At 31.4% G+C, this 20429-nt stretch overlaps 10 protein-coding genes across 10 annotated transcripts; 5 read left to right on the top strand and 5 right to left on the bottom strand.

Moving 5' to 3' along the window:
- Positions 1–18: 18 nt before the first annotated feature.
- Positions 19–1242, bottom strand: KAR5 (Kar5p; the record flags this gene model as incomplete). The annotated part of the gene is made up of 1 exon (XM_001643698.1): positions 19–1242. The coding sequence occupies one exon, from the start codon at positions 1240–1242 to the stop codon at positions 19–21; it is 1224 nt and encodes a 407-aa protein (XP_001643748.1).
- A 459-nt stretch (positions 1243–1701) lies between these two features.
- RNA14 (cleavage polyadenylation factor subunit RNA14) lies at positions 1702–3633 on the bottom strand (the record flags this gene model as incomplete). Its single annotated transcript, XM_001643697.1, has 1 exon — positions 1702–3633. The coding sequence occupies one exon, from the start codon at positions 3631–3633 to the stop codon at positions 1702–1704; it is 1932 nt and encodes a 643-aa protein (XP_001643747.1).
- Positions 3634–5213: 1580 nt separating this feature from the next.
- SAM37 (SAM complex subunit SAM37) lies at positions 5214–6161 on the top strand (the record flags this gene model as incomplete). Its single annotated transcript, XM_001643696.1, has 1 exon — positions 5214–6161. The coding sequence occupies one exon, from the start codon at positions 5214–5216 to the stop codon at positions 6159–6161; it is 948 nt and encodes a 315-aa protein (XP_001643746.1).
- A 59-nt stretch (positions 6162–6220) lies between these two features.
- Positions 6221–6595, bottom strand: SEN15 (Sen15p; the record flags this gene model as incomplete). Its single annotated transcript, XM_001643695.1, has 1 exon — positions 6221–6595. One exon carries the CDS (start codon positions 6593–6595, stop codon positions 6221–6223), a length of 375 nt encoding a protein of 124 aa, XP_001643745.1.
- A 405-nt stretch (positions 6596–7000) lies between these two features.
- Positions 7001–8170, top strand: PSG1 (Psg1p; the record flags this gene model as incomplete). The annotated part of the gene is made up of 1 exon (XM_001643694.1): positions 7001–8170. One exon carries the CDS (start codon positions 7001–7003, stop codon positions 8168–8170), a length of 1170 nt encoding a protein of 389 aa, XP_001643744.1.
- Positions 8171–8409: 239 nt separating this feature from the next.
- On the bottom strand, positions 8410–9819 carry AAN1 (Aan1p; the record flags this gene model as incomplete). The annotated part of the gene is made up of 1 exon (XM_001643693.1): positions 8410–9819. One exon carries the CDS (start codon positions 9817–9819, stop codon positions 8410–8412), a length of 1410 nt encoding a protein of 469 aa, XP_001643743.1.
- A 1267-nt stretch (positions 9820–11086) lies between these two features.
- AAC1 (ADP/ATP carrier protein AAC1) lies at positions 11087–12025 on the top strand (the record flags this gene model as incomplete). Its single annotated transcript, XM_001643692.1, has 1 exon — positions 11087–12025. The coding sequence occupies one exon, from the start codon at positions 11087–11089 to the stop codon at positions 12023–12025; it is 939 nt and encodes a 312-aa protein (XP_001643742.1).
- Positions 12026–12404: 379 nt separating this feature from the next.
- Positions 12405–13349, top strand: BUB2 (Bub2p; the record flags this gene model as incomplete). Its single annotated transcript, XM_001643691.1, has 1 exon — positions 12405–13349. The coding sequence occupies one exon, from the start codon at positions 12405–12407 to the stop codon at positions 13347–13349; it is 945 nt and encodes a 314-aa protein (XP_001643741.1).
- Positions 13350–13672: 323 nt separating this feature from the next.
- On the top strand, positions 13673–16360 carry LHS1 (Hsp70 family chaperone LHS1; the record flags this gene model as incomplete). The annotated part of the gene is made up of 1 exon (XM_001643690.1): positions 13673–16360. The coding sequence occupies one exon, from the start codon at positions 13673–13675 to the stop codon at positions 16358–16360; it is 2688 nt and encodes an 895-aa protein (XP_001643740.1).
- A 228-nt stretch (positions 16361–16588) lies between these two features.
- On the bottom strand, positions 16589–19207 carry STV1 (H(+)-transporting V0 sector ATPase subunit a; the record flags this gene model as incomplete). The annotated part of the gene is made up of 1 exon (XM_001643689.1): positions 16589–19207. The coding sequence occupies one exon, from the start codon at positions 19205–19207 to the stop codon at positions 16589–16591; it is 2619 nt and encodes an 872-aa protein (XP_001643739.1).
- Between the last annotated feature and the right edge of the window lie 1222 nt (positions 19208–20429).

Raw genomic sequence — 20429 nt, 5'->3', positions numbered from 1 at the left:
TTTACGTAATAGTAAAAATTAAGAAGAATTATATTTTTTAACCAAAATAGTCCCTACTATTCTACCCAATGTAATTGCTGTCACCACGCTGAACCAATTGATAAATATGGGACCTTTAATAAAGTTTCTTGTAAATCCAGTGTTTAATTTAAAGAAATATTTTAAAATTAGTATTGCAACTGATGTAGAAAGCCAACTGTATCGTGTCATCAATAGCATTGGTGCAGTTTTAAGCAGATATATAGTACTTTCGAAAATTCGAACAATCACATTCATGCTATAATTCAATCTCGAAATTTTATTTTCGATTACATCAAGATTAACTATTGTTTTATTAATTCTGTCGGTAATGTTTTCGAAGCTATTACTTACTAAACCATTCCATGTTTCCAAGCTGTTCTCTACGGCTGCTATAGTTATCTCATTAGATAAAACTTTAATATTTACCTTAAGCTCATCAAAAAATCTGTGCATATCAAGGAACATTTCATTCTGATATTGAAGATATATATCCATACTATCAGACGCCTGCTTCTCAACAACTTCCCATTGTTTAAGGTTTTCTTCCTGTGCTTCTTTAACCTTATCTGAAATGTTATTGTTATGAATCTCGTTCATTATATCATCCATAAGATCTTGTAAATTGTATAACCGTTCAGAGAATTCAGACATGAATTTTGAAGTGTCTGATTCCACTGAAGATAAAGTATCTTTAATATACTTTTCTAAAGAAACATTTATGTCACTATACATATCAGTGACGTTTAAAAATAAATTCAATATTTGTTCTTTCTCGTAAGGTAAGGAATTCTCATAGCAAACTGAAGTTAGTCGTTGGAAATTTCCACTATACGTTGTCCACCATTGTGGATATGATTCTAGTTGAATTAAACAACTCAACATTGTATCGGGTGTTGCATTTTTGCATTCGATTGGGATACTTTCTATTCCTGACGCCTTAAATTCACATAATGACAATTTAACAGCTGTTTCAACTCTTAATTCAGAAGTTATTGCCTCTGCTCCATCTTTAAGACAAATAGGCATAAACTTTTCAAGTGCATCTTTGGCACAGCTTTGCTGTATAAAAGGGAAAGTATTCTCAATACTAGTATCATCAATATTTATTGGATTGGTTATTAAAGACCACCTTTGATTCAGCTTGTCGCTAAGTTCATGTTGGCAGAAACACTTTTGAATGAGGAGGAAAAATATCAATATAAGTTTCATACCATACCACATAAAGTTATTTTGGCATTAATGAGATTAACTGTCACTTAAACTCCGATTCTTCTGCTACAATTATTTACTATACACCTACGTGTCTTTTTTAATACTTAATCTAGCCTCTTAATGACAGATTCAATGGCATCGATTGAATAATGACCTATTTAAGCATTTCTCATATATATAAGAAACAATATTTAAAGAATCTAAGTATTGCTGATAGATATAATATGGCTTTTATAGATTTTTTATGTAAATGATATATATCCTTTATGCTATTCTATTTTTTCCCTTGGTTTTAACCCTGTTACAAATTTGTTTCAACTTAACAATGGCATATTAAGAACCTTAGATGGATTATTCAAATGCCTTTTGAAGAGGTTTCAGAGATAAATTGTGTTTTTATTGAGTGTTTGTTTGGTAATTAATAGTACATTCTTTATTTATAGATTATATAAAAAATTAAATACGAGTTTAAACTTTATCTGAACTTGATGGAAGTTCAACTTGATCATTCAAATAATTTATGAATTTATGGGGATCTAGTAATGCTGTCTTGAAATATTGGCGTTTTGGCAATACTGTTAACAAATCGAATATTTCAGGTGGAATTGAAGGATTGGATTTCATCTTCTTTTCATGATTATCATTTTGATCATTTTCCAATGACCTCTTCATTGGATTAAATTGAGAAGTATCCAATTCATGCTCGTTATTGAACCTATTTTCTTGTTGTAAGTATGTGAGTTCCAATTTTTTTAATACGTTCTCATTTTGAATGGTATATCTTTCTGTAAATGTTTCGATTAACTTTTCGTTAGGAAATTTCTTGAAATATCTTTCTTCTAATGCATAAACATTTCCTAGATTACCAAATTTTGATTCATACGCTATCATTTTTTTAAATATGGATTTCAATTGAGTCAAGTCATTTACTTTTTCAACTGATGATTCAAATAAAGTTTTTATCTGTGAATCTCTATTTAATAGAATTAAGAAATCCAAGTATTTATTAATATACTTGCCATCATTTTGGAAAAACTTTAAACCCAATTCTAGAACCTTAAATGCAGTTTTATAATCGAATTGATTTTGGAATTCTAAATATGCATTCTCAATGTATATAATGTGTGTCAGTATTCCTTTCCATTTACGGCATTTACCAAATACTACTCTTGCAGCAGATAAACCTGATAATCTCTTCATTGTATTCATATAAATACAATAAACAAAAGTTAATTCATGCCTTACTCTATAAACAGTAGGGTGATCATTATCATTTGCACATTCTTCTAAAATTTTATTGTAGTCATTGATTAAGCATTTAGTGCAATTTTCAAAAGTTTCCTGTACTTTTTCATTATTATTATTTGATTCAAAACACTCTGCTAATTTAAAAGTCAATGTTGCAGAATTTGGATTTGCTAATACTGCAATGGATAAAATTTGTTGACGTTGTAAAATTTCATTATCATACATTGAATATTGATACCAAATCTCTGGAACGAATAGTAAATTTTGGATACCTTGTCTATAAATATATAATATTCTTTTCCTTAATAAATCATCAGATAGTAATAATTTATTTTCCTTTTCCCATTTAATCCAATTTCGCCAAATTTTTAATTGATCAAAAGCAATACTTTCATTATCATATTGTGGAATATTTTTTTTATTTGCACTATTTAATGAATTTGGTGATACTCTTCTTAAATTTGAAGTTAAATTCAACCATTCTTGATAACAGGAACGGGCTTTCATATATTCAGAGGATATTTCACCAATGAATTTTCTTGCTGTTAAATTATTAGTATCTTGTTCCCATTGTGTATATCTACTCCACATTTTTTCAAGGTTATCAAATGGTACACATAACATTTTTTTATACAGAGATCTAATCAAATCTATACGTTGTTGTTCTTCCCATTTATTAACAGGTTTCCAAGTTTCTAAAAAGCCAAGGTAATCATTCCAAAATTGAGAAGAGCGTGGCTCAAAAGTGGCACATTTTTCTAAGACTAAATCAAAAGCTTTAATTACAATAGCACGAGCCTCTTGGCCACCAGTAATAATATTGTTCTTTCTTCTTACATAATCTAAATAAGTAGACCAAAGAGCCAAATCATTATTTTCTAAATCACCGGAAAGACATTGTGCTAATAATTTTTCAACAGTTTCGAATTCATCTCTTTGTAATTCATTTTTCAATTGAATGGTCCATAAAGGGGAATAAAATGGGAATCTTTTATGCAATTGATCATACACTTCTCTACTTTCTGCAAAATTGTCACTTTTCTCTAAAACCTTTATCAATTCTAAGTAACCCAAAATATCAACGGGATGATCTTGGATCCTTTGCTTCAATAAAACAATTTCGTCTTTGTCAATGTTATTGGAATCTGACATATTTTAGTATGGTTTTCAATTCTGTCTTCACTTTCACTTATTTATATATATTGTTTTTGTTTTTATTTTATCTGTGCTTTTGCCTGTACTTTTTGCCTTTGTATCTTATTATGCTCTTTCGAACTATACGATTCAAAGAAGGATGCAATAATAAATAGAAATGATGAGTATCAAAAATAGAACAAAATCAAACAATTCGTTTAACAATTTGCAAAATGAAAAAAAAGAACTCAGTACGATTGATAAAGGTAACCCAATATACTATTGCCTTTTGACTGTTCTTAAAAATCACTGTTACTGATTATTAAATATACTTCCAAAATTCGATCCACAGTGAATAAGAACACCCAATTTCCACACAGATATTACCAACACAACTTCAAAACCTAAGTGGCAATTCTTTAGACCTTCTAATCCACTTTCAACTACCAGTTCAATACATAAAACGTCTTCAATTAGTCTTAACCTTTTAGTATTGTTCTTTAAACTTAAATGTTTCTTGTTGGGTTAAAATGAAAAATTTCCCATACTAAACAGAATTATGTATGGCGTACAGAATGATAAATATAAACACGTGACATCTGGCCTCACCAGTAATAGAAGAGGGAGACAATAATTAATTGGTGCCAACTGGTCAAATGTCAGAATGTCAGTAATATCTGTCAATGGATTTTCATTCTTTCGATAGCAACTGTTATGTTTCTATTGGATTAATATACTTATTTAATGGTAATAGTAAAGGCCGTTGCAGCACCACCTTGTACATTACAGAGTTCTCTTGAGGAAGAACTTACTAGTGAGAGATACCCGAAAGGTTACTTTCATTTTTTGACTGATGGTTATTATTAAAACCTAGTAACGGCGATTAAAATAATGATAATTTAAAAGCTGTATTTACAGTTACAGATCTATTTGTGTAGTTTGTTGTGCTTTGGTTTAACCTGGTATTTGACACAGGATAGTATTTGATAGCGAGATTATTTCCCTCCACAACTAACAACGGTGTCAGTAAATACAACGCCAGTAATCCCAACAAGAAGATTTGAACTTGCAAAGAGATATCCCTATGCAAAGGTATTAGCCACGTTTCATAAAATTGGATTGTTGGATATGCATCTTTGTTTATAGTCAGTTCAATATCTAATCCTATCCAAATGTTTGATTTGACTATGTCTGCAAAGGTAACCGATCTTCCTGTATATCTAAGAGAACAGGTTAACAGACATTAATAACACTTGACTTGTAATAATAGTCACGATCCTCGATACAAGAATATTTAGATGTTCTTGTTGTTACCTGTTCTCTTCATATATCAGTCAATGTTACACTACTTGATACATATTGATATATTATCACTATATACGTAGTGTATTCAGGTTATGTATCAATCCAACTTTTAACTTTGCAAGGCATCTCTCATCATAACCAACCATCGACTATATAACAGTAAACTTCTAACTTAAATTGACAGATACAAGAACGTCAATTGAAAAATGAATCACTATAGATCTGTAATAGTTTAGTGTATCCCTAGTGTTCCCTGATTTTTACACATTGTCATTGCTAAAGAAAGATCAAATATGGCAGTTAAAAGAACAATACATCTATGGGGTTATGATAATGTACCTAGTCTGATTTCACCAGAAAGTATTGCACTATTTTGGTTTTTAAATACTAAACTTAACGATGAAACTCTAAATGATATTGAAATTGTGTTCTCGAACAACGTTGGAATGTCTGCTACTGGGAAATTACCAATTTTAATACAAGATGAATTAGAAGTTTTTGGGTTTGCCAATATCACTAATTATTTAATTAAACTAAATAGTACTGATGGCAAGAACGGTGATGAGGGTGAATCTTTGTTAGAAACCGCATTGTTTGCGTTTTTGGAGAATAAAATAAATATATTGGTGGATTATCAATTATATTTGGATAAAAAGAACTATGACTCTTTTACTAGGAAACAATTCCCAAAACTAATGTATTGGCCAATGTGGAATTACACTCCATCATTGAAAAGATCTGAAGTACGATCTAATTTCGAAAATGTAATAGGTTATTTGCCACATAGTGACGATAAGGATTATTTAGATGAAAAAGATGATCTTGAAGATGTTGCAGCTGATATGGCACAATCTAAAACATTTAAGATTAAAAACAAGTTAAAACAACGTAAAAGGGAAGAATTAAAGGCAATTGGATATAATCTTCAATTTAACAATCGTTTGGTAGAATTATTAAAAATGTGGGATACAGTAAGAGGGAACCTAAATACTGAAATTGAAATAACTTCAGATTTACTATTTTGGGCAAACATGTATATACTATTTAACTTGCCGACTGGTAATAATATTAAAACGCATATTACTAAATCATTAGGCGAGAGTTATATTGACATGTTAAATGACAAGATTAGTCTGGTGAGTACTAAATCTAATTACAAAGTCACTATAAGAGATCCAAATTTCAACGAACAAGGCAATATTATCATGACCCTATATAATTTCAGTAAATATTACATTTAAGTAAACAACGTTACAAAATAGATAATGGGGAAAAGTACATCACTGGACACACACAGTGGTCAGTTGTTTTTCCTAGGTTTATGCAAACCTTTGTATATATAATAAAACACAACAGTTCCATCATCATTGGCAATTGCTAGTATTATTCTTTCTACTTCAGAAGGACATAACTTACTAAATACCTGATCGATGCACTCCAAAGTAAGATAGCCATCTTGATACTGTGACATCTCTACAGGTAAAACATATTCTTTACCAACCTTTGTCTCATGAATATCTTCGCCATCATGAACAGGTCTTCCTACTATCAATTGTAAAACTTCACCTTCAAAACTAATTGTTTCATCACAAATTTCAACTTCCTTCCATAATAAATTATGAACCAAATTGTTCCTGACCAACTTCAAGGTCTCATTCTCAACCTCAATCTCCATGTATTATCATCAACAACAATTAAACCTTACAATAGCCTAATTCAACACTGATTTCCCAACATAATCAACCATTGTTCTTGTTCAAAATGGTTTCTTTTCAGTTCTGTTCTCATATGTCTCTCTTCTCTTCTCTGTCTTCTTGATCTGTTGAATAATTTTTCACCCATCATGAAAAATATTGAAAAAAAAAGTACTGATGAAATCAGAAATAAAATAACTCTCTTATAATATATAACAATAGGAGAAGTAATATATATTGAATTTGATTATAACTTTGGTAGAAGTTGTGATTATAGGATATATAAGAGGTCAATTGTACTTTATAGATATTTTAAACCAGGTGTTGTGTTTTTTGTTGTGTTCTTTTTAATTATTTATTGACTTTATTAAGTAAGGAATCAAGAGATGAGGACTACGCTATTTGCGATTTTGTTAGGTTTGCTAATAAATGACTTTGTTGTAGCTTATAAGCCAGTCATTGAACCAAAGGAGAAATTGACTACTACAGAAACTCCAAAACCTTGGGTTCGTACAATCTATTCAGGTGTTAAAGAAATTGTTACACCTACTATTATTGCAGGTGTAACATTTTCTGCAAAACCACCAAATCCACCAAATCCGTTGCAACCATGGGTTTCTCTAAAGAATGATGGTATTCCAGTTACTATTAAGCCTCAGTTGAAGAATGGTATCACCAAAAAGGCATCTCCTACTTATTCTACTTATTTTATGGATGTCAAAACTCATACTTTCTCTTTTGAAGAATTGGAGGCTCATAATATGGATCCAAATGATGTTCATGAAGAAGAAGAGTTTATCCCAGAAGATGATACTTATTTAAAGTTGAATCCAATAATTAGATGTGCTCCGGATCGTTATTCTGAAAAGGGTCTTGCCAAAAATATTAAGAGTGAACCTTTCTGTACTCCACGTGAAGCAACTGAATGGCGTGTTGGGAGAACTTACTTCGTTTCTTGGTTTACTAGATTCTTCAAGAATGAAGATACTGGTAAATTCGCTGAGAAGGTTCGTGTTCATTTGATGGAAGTGCCAATGGAAGCTAAAGAAAAGGGTTACCATAACAAAAGATCCACTAATGACGTCGTACATAGTTCCGACTGGTTGAAAAATCTTGAAGGTATCTACCCAATTACTCCAGAAGATGCTTGGTTGGAAGGTGAACATGAAAAGAAATTTGTTATCTCTGTTCAACCTGATTATATTTCTGATGAAGACTTCGATCCATTGGAATATGGTATCTTTGTTTACATTTTATTGCAAAGTAGAGTCTACAAACATTCCAAAGAACAAATTGCTTTAGAAAATGCTGGTTTGACTGGTACCAAATGGTATTACATTGCTCTATCAATGCCAGCTGCCGTTGCAGTTGCTTTGTTTTGCATGTACGTCTTTTTGAGAATTAACAAAGGTAACAGAGAATTTTCTGATGTCACTAACAAAGCATTAAAAAAGAAGCATCGTGTTATTGGTAAAATCTCAGAAATGAGTAGATTTAAGAACATGAAGAATCATAAATATGAAGAACTACCCACATACCAAAGAAAGTCAGATTAATTAACCTAACTAAATTATTACGATTATACAGTCAATTACGTTTTGTTTGTATTAGATTATTACCTTATATACAGCTATATATGTGTGTGTATGCGCGTATCAATATGTTCATATGTATAGCATTCAGTTTAAAAAAATAAATATAAATTTCAAATACCATTAAAAACTAATTTACTTATATAAGGCATATTTATTTATGGATTTCATTGGAAAGTATGTGATAATTTAAAAACAGTCAATCATATCCATTTCTGCCTTGCGGCTACTTCACAAATCTTCTCTAAAGTGATAACTCTCGGATCAGGTTTAAATGGTTGTCTTGCATCATCATACATAACTTCATCTATATTTTGAGATTCGTCTTCATAATCATCATCTTCCACATCTTCAATATAGTAGAAGAAAGGTTCTAAGACAATCATAATTTTCCAAAACTTATTTGAGCCACAATTCATGAACAATAAATCAATTAGGCCCGGTAAAAACTCTAACTCGATATATTCTTCTGCGCATCCAACAAATTCATCAAGTTCAAAATCTTGTTCATCTGCAGACAATGTAGAATACATCTCGGATAAAAGGGTTAACTCTTTACTAATAGTCTTTGGAATATCTTGACGAGCTTGCCATAGTAACTTTTGTGCCTTCTGTAACCTTTCCTTGGTAACTGTATCGTCGTGATCGACTTCTAACAATGGACTAGAACCCATTTCAATCTGTTCATCTGATGATGAATTCATTGGCAGAAATCCATTTCGTTCACTTTTTTCAATTAGCTCATTGTATTCATTGTAAAGGGATATAATCTTCATCATTGGTTTGTACAATTGTTGACAAACTTTCATTTCTGACCTTGGGATGATTATTTTTTCTAAATAATGATTTATTAAACCTTCCATAAAATTTGCCCAAATAGACGAAAAAACATAGTTTTCATCATAGGTACTTTCGGTAAAGTCTTGTTTTATATTTTGTCTCATGATATGTTCTGTCAATGTCATGAATGTATCTTTATTATCTTTGATTTTTTCTTTTAAATCTTTGGCAATTGTATCGGATATTGTATCAATTTGAATCGGAATACCATCGGTGGGTTTAGTCTTGGATTGATTCGTTTCTTCAGTTTCCTCTTCTTCTTCCTCTTCTTCTTCTTCTTCTTCTTCTTCTTCTTCTTCATCATCATCATCGGCATGCTCTTTTCCATCATCTACCTCTTCTTCACCAAGTTTCAATTGATCTGATTTTTCCAACCAGTATTCTGGTCCACCCCTTTGAGATAATGTGACCAATAAAAGAAATAATTTGACTTTTACCCATGGATTCAATTTTTCTACATATTCGTCAGTTATTTTCCTTACATCTAAATCAATTTTTTTATGAATACAACGAATGAACTTTTCGATATAACTACTTTTTTTAAGTCCATATTTAGCATTAAGATATTCCACTGATGTGACAACATCATAATTAGTACCTTTAAAGTTCATATTCTTTAAAAAATTAGCCCTGTAATCTCTATGACGTCTCCTCACAGCACCAGATCTTCCAGAGCCACCAGTCCTCTTATTAGCCCGACTCTTAACACAGCATTGGCACATGCAAGCATCGGATCCAGTTCTTGCCCCATCATCTCTATTCTCTTGAACCATTTTTCAGATATCTTCTTTATTTAAGTATTGTTAGCCTTGGCCTGTATAGTTTTTATATCCTTCCTGGAGATTAAAACCAAAAAGGGTTTGATCCAGTAATAATGGTACTATAAAAACAGCAAAATAATGACTGTTCCTACCAGCACAAGCTTGTCTCTATGGATTTGACAGATAATATTCAATCAGTTCATTATCATATGTTAAGTAAACCTTTACGTTATTGTTAATTCCATTCTTTCCTTACCTTATAAACTAACCAAATTCATTGAGCTGTTTGACCAAAATTTTTCACTTTGCGATGACTATCATAAAATACGACATAATAAATAATATTCAAATTTAAGACAAGTATAGTGTGTGCCTTTAAATAAAGTAACTGAACTATCAAGAAACTTCTATCAAAACAAGTTAAAAGGAATGGTAATTATATGCTAACTAGTTTTATAATGTTCAATTTGATTAAATTGTTTAGAACCGAATTTATTTGGTTCTCTTCAGTGGGAAACTGAAGTGGTATCCCTAACTCTTGTAACATCTATTCTTAATTAACCATTAATACTTAATAAGTTCAGTAACGAAGAGGATAATGGTTTAGAATATCTTGTTGTGTTTGGATCCAAGATAATAATGGTACTTTACTTTATTTTAATTTATTCTAATACTGGATATTGGAAATTGCTGGATAATTTTGACCATTTAATCTGATAGATCGGGACTTAGGGAAATGTTAACTGCCTGGAATATACTTGGTGGTCTAATCAAGATGATACTAAATCCACCCCACGCATATTGTATTTAAACTCATTATTATCAAGGTTTTCATAACTACAATTGGATATAATATATAGAGCAATGCCTGTACTCAGGAATGGTCAACTAATCTACGATATCCACTGTATATATGAATTGAACTTTGATTCAGACGGGAAAGAACGTTGAAGTGTATACATATCCTATCAATTATGTTTTGTGATAACAATTTTATCATTATAATGATAAAACTGATTAACCAAACTGTTTATCTTTAGCTTGGTATCCTGGATCACTTATCGTCCCTAATTAATAAGGGTCTTACCTCAAACAGTGACGTCGTCGCAATGAAGAAAACCAAAGAGAAAACCGCCAATGGAAACGGATTTGTATAAATACATTCGTAAATATAAGTACCAATAGTGGTTTAAATAAACTTTAATAAAATTTAGTAATACTTGCTTTATTTCATATGAAGCAACAGATCAACGTCAACTAATCAAGAAGCAATTTAACTATGTCAGTAAATGAAAAGACACCTATGAAGGCAAACTTCTTAACAGACTTCCTAATGGGAGGTATTTCAGCAGCAATAGCTAAGACAGGTGCAGCACCAATTGAAAGAGTTAAATTGATGATGCAAAATCAAGATGAAATGGTTAAACAAGGTACTCTTGATAGAAAATATGAAGGCATCATAGATTGCTTCAAGAGAACTGCCAAGACACAAGGTGTGTTATCATTCTGGAGAGGTAATACTGCAAATGTGATTAGGTACTTTCCAACACAGGCATTAAATTTTGCCTTTAAAGATCATATAAAGGGTATGTTTGGTTATACTAAAGAGGTTGATGGATATGGTAAATGGTTCGCAGGGAATTTATTTTCAGGTGGTGCAGCTGGAGCATTATCGTTATCATTTGTATACTCATTGGACTATGCAAGAACTAGATTAGCAGCAGATGCTAGAGCATCACATGAATTGAAAGGGCAACAACGTCAGTTTAATGGATTACTCGATGTTTACAAAAAGACAATGGCCACCGATGGATTCGTTGGTTTATATCGAGGATTTGTTCCTTCAGTGATTGGAATAATTGTATATCGAGGGTTATATTTTGGTCTATATGATTCTTTAAAGCCAATATTATTAACAGGAAAAATGGCCAATTCATTCATTGCCTCATTCGCTCTTGGTTGGGTCATCACAACAGTTGCATCAACAATCTCATATCCATTAGATACAGTAAGAAGGAGGATGATGATGACTTCAGGCCAAACCATAAAATACAAAGGAGCATATGATTGTTTTACGCAAATTTTAACAACAGAAGGTCCCAAATCATTATTCAAAGGGTGTGGTGCAAATATCTTCAGAAGCGTAGCTGCTGCAGGTGTTATCTCGTTATATGATCAATTGCAAATGATAATGTTTGGTAAAAAATTCAAAGAATAATACCATTGATACATCTAGAAATTATATTTTCAAGCAATCGCCAATCTAACCCTTTTCACTACTTTGCATAACCTAATTAGCTTATTCGTTTCGTTTGTTTACTGTTTTACCCTTTTAATTCTCTTGTTAAAGCTCATCGCGTGTAATAAATTACATCAAATCAAACCTATTTATATAAGATCAAGCACCAACAAAGACGTGTTTAATACCAATGAAGATGGTGAATTATATATGTATATAGGCTGATATATTGTTATTGATAAGGTTTATTGTAGTTGATATTCGTTTCTAAAATATTTGTTGTGGTAGTGGATTGTTTTCATGATAATTGAGCAAAAAACAAGTGTGATATCTATTGGTTATATTTAAAGTTACAAGTATGAATTCTATAGAAAATTTCATTAATCAACAACCACTTATTATACAATCTTCACTTTCTCAACTTCGATATTTGATTTTATCAGAAGGATTACCTGTTGCTAAGACTAAGAGCCAACAAAGAACCAGGTGTTATGTTTGGTCCATTTTATCACAAACTTCAATGGAGAGGTCAACTCAGATTTATATGGCTTTATTACAATTAGGCCCTGCCCCAGTACCTATATTACAAAAAATTAAGAATGATACTTTTAGAACTTTGCAAACAGACTCAAGATTTGTCAACACTGTATCAGAAGATTCTTTAATTAGATGTTTATCCTGTTTTGCTTGGCAAACACTACAAAAAGAAGAAGAATATGATCAAAATATCGAATCAAGCTCAAATCGTGTTAGCACATATGTTCAAGGTATGAACGTACTATTAGCACCTTTATTATATACATGTCCTTCAGAACCAATGGCTTTCCAAATGTTTACCACGTTATGTTATACAATTGTACCAACATATTTGAACAATAGCTTATCTGGTGTCCATAATGGTGCAAAATTACTTGATATATGTTTAAAGATAATAGATCCAAAATTAAGTAAATTCTTAAGTGATAATTTATTAACTGCCGAAATTTATGGTATACCATCAATATTAACTTTGTCAAGTTGTAACAAACCATTGGATCAAGTGTGCAAATTATGGGATTTTATGTTTGCATATGGGTTTCATATGAATATCTTATTCATCGTTGCATTTTTAGTTACTATGCGTTCAAAAATATTAGCATCCGATTCACCAATGAATCTGTTAACAAGACCTTTACCAGAATTTGACGCTGATGAAATAATAAGATTAGGTGTAGGATTCGTAGCTAGAATCCCATCAGATATTTATACCCTTTTGGTCGAACATTTAACAAACCCAAACTTGACGATTCCATATAATGACTAAGAATTTAAATACAAAAATGTATATTCATTGCGAACATAGATACTAAATTAAACTAAATAATACCATCATCCCTATATAATACAATATTATATTAATGACATTACCAATGTTTTAAATCATTTCAACAAGTTCAGTGAATAGTAAATTAAAGTACGTCATTTGTATAACTATGACGTTATTATACTATTAAATTTTACTATGGTATATCAAATTCTAAACTAGAAAAACCTTATTCGAACAAGTTAAATAGATGGTTCAGTTAATGAATACTGATGAGTATTGATTGTTATTGATGTCAAGGAGTAACACAAGGGGTGAATGAGATGTTGAGCATTGGTAAATTGTTATTTTCGTTTTTGTTGGTATTTGAAATTGGTCATGGTGCATTACTAGGGATTGATTATGGACATCAACTGTTAAAAGCCATGGTGATATCACCACAGGCCCCACTAGAGATTGTTTTGACACCTGAATCAAAACGTAAAGACACTTCTGGTTTAGCAATTATGGAGTTTAATGGTGAAATTGAACGTATTTATGGTTCCGCAGTTGGTTCTTTGGTTACAAGACAACCTCAGAACTCATTTTTGCACATTAAGCCATTAATTGGGAAATCTATTGATGATGTATCAGTGGTATCTAACTATTTGAAACATCATCCTGGGATAAATATTACTTCTAGTCCTTGGAATTCTCTATCTTTTGTTGTTGATGGCAATGAATTCCCTATTGAACAACTTTTAGCAATGAATATACAAGAAATTGTTAACAGAGCAAATAAGTTATTACAAGATAACTCAATTAGTGATAATTCTGATACAGTCAGAGAACTTGCTATTTCAATTCCTAATTATTATGATCAGTATCAACGTGAAGCTATACTTAATGCCGTTTCTATGGCTGTAGATGACCTAGATGCAGTAATTATACCTGACGGTCTATCTGTTGCCATCTCCTTTGTACTAAAAGAGAAAGAGTTCACACCTGATGAGCCTCAATACTATGCAATCTATGATATGGGAGGAAGTTCTACTCAAGCTTCTTTGTTTTCAGTTTTGAAGTCTTCAAACTCTTCCGAACCTATACAAATTGAAATGGGAAGTTATAAATTCAATGATAATCTGGGCGGTTCTACATTTACATTAGCTATTGCTAATATTATTGAGAATAAGTTTCTAGAGAAGAATAAGGATATTAGGTCCCAAAAACTTCATGCTGATCCAAGAGCTATGGCAAAAATAAATCAAGCTGCAGAAAAGGCAAAATTAGTATTGAGTGCTAATTCGGTAGTCACAGTCAGCATTGAATCATTGATAAATGATATTGATTTTAAAGTTATTGTGACAAGAAGTGAGTTTGAAGATTTCATTCAAAATGAGATATCTGATGCAGTAATTCCGTTGGAAGAATTATTTGGCGAACAGTTATGGCAACCAAGAATCAGTGTTAAGCAATTGAAAGGTGTGCTGTTATTCGGTGGAGGTAATAGAATTCCTTCAATTCAAGAAAGGGTTTCTGAATTCATCGGGAAGGATAAAATTTTACGTACTGTTAATACGGATGAAGCTGCTGTTAATGGTGTGAGCATCAAAGGTGTTAAAACGTTTAATTCCTTTAAATTAAAACCATTGGATACAGTTGATCATTCTCCTAGTCAATATTCGATAGGATTATCAAGCAGCAATAAGTTACATACTGTCTTTGCTAAAGGAACTGATTATCCAAGAACGTCATCACATATTTTATTTGTTGATGATTACGTTCAGTCGAACTTTACATTTGATCTATATGAAGATAAGAAATTATTCAACACTGTAACTATAGATTTAGAATCATCTAGATCAAAGCTTTCTAAAAAGGAGTGTCCGGGAGGTGTAGCTATCAATGCTACATTTATTTTGAATAGAAATAGACAATTCTTTCTTGAAAAGTCGGAAGCTATCTGTATGAAGAATTCATTGACCCTAAAAAGCACAGGGAAAGACGTTGAAAAAACCGAAATTTTAGAAGCAAATGATATTAACTTTGGAGGTAAAAATGGTTCACCATTCAATATGAAATTTTCAAACAACTACAGAAAAATTGAAAAAGTAAGCGTAAAAGATATCGAATCATATAAATCTTATAATGCAAATTTAGAAGAGGCTGATAAAAATAGGTATGAACTAAATGAAGCAAAGAATATTCTCGAAGGTTTGTTGTACAGTGGAAGAGAACTTCTTGACAATGAAGAAATAAGAGATGGGCCAGCTGCAGATATTGAAGAACTTTCCAATATAATACCAGAGTATTTAGAGTGGTTGGAACAAACGTCAAAGAAAATGACAAAAGGACAAATAAATAGGAGAATTGGTCGTGTTAATAACCTTATGAATAAAATTGATTTCTTCCTGAGAACTGTGAATGAAGTTTTAGATGTTAAAGAATTTGCAAGACTATTGCAGTTAGCTGAAAAACTTTCTTCAGATGTCGCTGCCGAAGAGCAAGGCATCCAAAAGGATCTAATAGACTCTAAAGATTCATTTACTAATTATAATCTTGACATTACGCAAGAATTTTCTAATGTTAAGGTTCCTCAATCCATATCTAATAATTTAAGGAATTGGCACGAAAAGTTATCAGACTTAAAGGATAATATTTATATGGTAAAATATCTCAAGAACACTGACATGTTAAAGAGATTGAGTAGAGAAAGGCTTTTCTCAATAAAGCAATCTATTAAAAATGCCATTTCCGGTATCGAAGAAAGTATTTCCTTCTATTTCAAAGAACTTGACTATAGAATTCGTTCTGTTCAATCAACGTATGAAAGAAAAGTCAGATCCGCTGAAAGGAAACTGAAAAGGGCTGAAGAGAAGAAAGCATTAAAAGATGCTAAATCTGATACCAATACGGTTTCCAAAGTTAAAACTTCAAGAAGGAATGCTAGTGAAAATGAGGTGAAAGAAGCTACATCGACTGGTTCTGGAACATCGCATAACTCAGAAAAATCACAGGTTACATCGTTGTAAATATATTATGTTTCAAAATTTAGACTAATCCCAATGCAGTTCAGTAATTTTGGGAAATTAACTTTATTTATAACTATATTGTTGTATAAAGTAGAATGTTGGGTATTTATTACATTTATCGTTGTCCCTTCTATATATACTAATGTACTCTAAATAGATACTAAGGAACAAGTCAAAGAATTGTTAATGATAAGAATTGTACCAATTTCAAGCGAAGATTTAAAAAATCTAATCCGAAAGCTTTTTAAAAGAAAATGGTTCATATGCATAACCATCACCCTCAAAAAATTTAGACATCGCTTCAACCCAGTGAAGACGAAGAGAATGCAGCATAGCTGAAGTACCTTCCATAAGAACTAAAATACAAACTGTCAAAACAAACCACATGCCAAATAGGAATACTACCTTTGCTACTGCAAATGGGGACCCAGAGTTAGCAGAGGAGAATGAATTGGCGATAGTCATATCCCATAAAACAGTAGATAATTGTGCGTGTGCCAATGAAAGTGCCCATAAACGTAAATAAGATGCAGTGTGAGAGATACAATTTAAACAAAATTCAATGGTATGAATAACTTGATGAATCACTATATCACCGAAGTTAAACTCGTGTTGATCTTCTTTGTTAAACTCTTCGGTTATTATCACCTCATCACCTGCATTAGATTGGGAATCTAACAATGATTCATTGACCCTTTGTTCATTAATATTTTGATACCCTTGTAACTGAGCCTGGTTATGTTGTTTTCTTAACATCAAAGGCTTATAGAGCAATAACCATGGAACACATACTAGCGCAGCTATTAATAGTACCATTTGAATGAATGATTGTCCCTTGTAGAGCTGTTCTGATACAGTACCAGGGGCTAAAAACATGTTAATTAACATATTCAGCAAATTTGGAGCTGGTTTACCTTCTTTTATCCAATCTCTTGTCCACTTATAAAGAATTGCCCATGATAGATACCCAAAGATAGATTGCATAAAGATAAGACCTGGTAGGAAATTACCTATGATATCAACTTTTGAATTCTTATATTTGAAATTTACGTAAGAAAACAAATATGAATAAGACATATGAATGAACCCCATTAAGATTGACAACTTCATCTTATAAGAATTTGTGAATATTAAATTGTTATCAGTACCATGCCATGCAAAATCTAAACCGAAAGGATAAACTCCAACTTTTGTAGCTTCAATTGATTCACCTTTTTTAAATGATGATGGCCATTCCCAACCTGATTTGAATAAAGTCATTGACTTAGAAAAAACATCGTTGTACATTAAACCAGTATAAATTGAAAAAAAACCCATTAAACATATCATATACCTACCAGTGAAAGCCATATCAAAAATTTCTTCTCTTTGCATTGCTTCGAATTTTTTTTCATTCATGATTAGAAATAATGCAATTAATAATAAAATGAAACCATGACCAGCATCACCAAACATGATTGCAAACATAAATGGGAATGTCACGATGGTCGCTAACCCTGGGTTAATTTCTTTATAACTAGCAATACCATATGCGTCAACAATAGATTGAAATGCACCAGTGAACTTGTTTGTTCTATGATAAGTTGGAGGGGTTTTATTTGTCTGGATTACATTAATTACAGGAGTGTATTCTGAACCAATTTGTTCACCATGTTCTTTCAGTGAGTTAGATACAAGCATCATCTCAGATGCTGGCACCCAACCTTCGGCTAACAAACCTTGTGATTGGTCCTTAAATAGATTTAAAGTAGCATAAATATATTTTTCCCTTTTAACCAAGGCGGTCCATTTTGGTAATTGATCATTAACCACTAAAAGTTCAGTGTGTAAAGTCTGTTCAGTAGCGTAAACAATTTGTTGTACATCATTGATTTGGGTATTTAGTTCTTGGATTCTATCATGAGATCTATCTTCCATTGGATAAATATGACCCTCTAATGACTCTACAACACGTTTAACTTTTTTCAATAATGTTTCACCATGAGTGAAGATAATAAAACAATCTTTTTCAACTTTTTCTCCATTTTCCAACAAGGTTTCGTCAATTGAGAAATTTTGAAAAAATAAATTACCACGCAATAATCTCCAAACGATTCTGTTTAATAATTCAACTTTTGATCTTTTAATCGAGCCTACGATCATAAAGTTATTATTAAAACCGACTTGATCAAAAACTTCTATTTCCTCATCTCTTGCTAAATCATTTCGTAACAAACCTTCTTCTAAGTCTGTATTAGCTACGGTATCATCATCAAAAGAGAAAGCTTCACTTAAATTGTCGCTCAAATCATCAGAGTTTAATCTAAAATCATTGGCATCCATGTTATCACGAGATAATCTTCCAGCTAAACCTGTGTTGGCTTCCAAGAATCTACCACATTCGAAAAAAACATATCTTTGTTCTATCAGATCATTTAGTTTAATCTTTAATTGTACTAAAGAGTCATCTAATTGTTTAACTCTTGATTCAAAAGAAATAATATCATCCATTACATCATTAATAGCGTCTTGAGAATTTACGTCTAATTCTGCAATTATTTGACTTATGTGAGGGGTTTCGATATCATTACCTTGTTCATCGACATGTAAGGTGTATTTCCAGACAGCTTCTGAGTGTTTTACTGATACCTCGCCTAAATAATTTAATAATCTTTCAATATCATTGTATCTTTGTAAATGGGATACATAACCTCTTTGGAAAGCAGTAAGATTACTGTTTAAATCTCTGAACATTACATTCCCTAGGTTTCCTAGCATTGATACAATTTCCCTTGAAATTTCCAACGGGATGTACAATTGGATATAGGCCATATCCGCTGAACGGAAAATAGCTTCTTCTTGAAACATTTGTTAACGTAATTAGTCAAAATATTTTGATTTAACGAATCAATCTTTAAATGAAATTCAAAATTAATCTGTAGGTGAGTGGTAATATTAAAAAGTTAAAAAAAAATCCCCAGATCTGATCAGTAAGCAGAAGATCCTCTCCGGCAAACCTCGATCGATGTCGTATATTTATATACGTATATGTTTCTATGTGCTTATTAAATTATTTAAACACATTGAATAAGGAATTAAAAAGTGGTTGTGTGATATTTAAAAAAGGCTCTTTCGAAATTGGGTTGAAGATGATGATGTGTTTGCGAATAATAAATTAGGGAAAATAGATCATCGTATTATATGATTTTATTATCACGTGATTTAAATACAATATATATATTGGACCCTTTTGTCTACATGATTCTCACATCTTCTCCTTTCCACCAAATAAAATAATCAATAATTAAAGACAACCCAATCGACGCAAAAGTTAAAAATAAATATATCATTGGTAGGTAAACTAGTTTATGGTTTCTCTTGTAGTTTATTGAATCCTATTCAACATCATTGAGAAGAAAAACATAGTGGCGTAAATCATATTCAGTCTTAAATACTACCATCATTATTATAAGGATAATAATCACAATTACCTATATTTAATTGAATATAAAACACTATCTCTCATAACTCTATCTGTGTTATGATTCTTTTAGATACTCCATTACAAATAAGTTTAGTTTCAATTACCATTCTATTTATATAGGTAAAGTGTTGGTTTCTTGATTGGAGACACAAAATTAAATAGATATTACACAGACACAGACACAGACACAGACACAAAAACATCATGATCATGTGATTTCATATCACGTGGATAGTTTGACTTTAAATTGATTTTGGAAAATTTTGGAAAATTTTTTGAAAAATTTTAGCGATGAGCTTCCAAAGAACGCTAATTGATGCTAGATTATTATTGATATTATAGTCTATTTAATATAAGAGATGAGATGAGATTATTATTTATAGTTTTGATGTCTTGCAAAGTATAGTTTGGACAGTAGATAAGGAGAATTGTATAATTGAAAAGGAAACTACTAATTCAGGTAAGATGTCCAGTATTTCCGGATCTGGTTCTAGAAAGAACCTAGGAAATGAAAGGAAAAGACCAGTTGATGATGTAGTAGAAAATAATAGTGATAGTGAAAGTGATAATGAGGTAATTCAAGTGGATGGATTGTTAGATGATGGA

Source organism: Vanderwaltozyma polyspora, genomic scaffold, assembly GCF_000150035.1.
Source record: "Vanderwaltozyma polyspora DSM 70294 KpolScaffold1019 genomic scaffold, whole genome shotgun sequence".
In the NCBI taxonomy this organism is placed as follows: Eukaryota; Fungi; Ascomycota; class Saccharomycetes; order Saccharomycetales; family Saccharomycetaceae; genus Vanderwaltozyma; species Vanderwaltozyma polyspora.
This window is presented reverse-complemented; position numbering and strand designations above follow the sequence as displayed.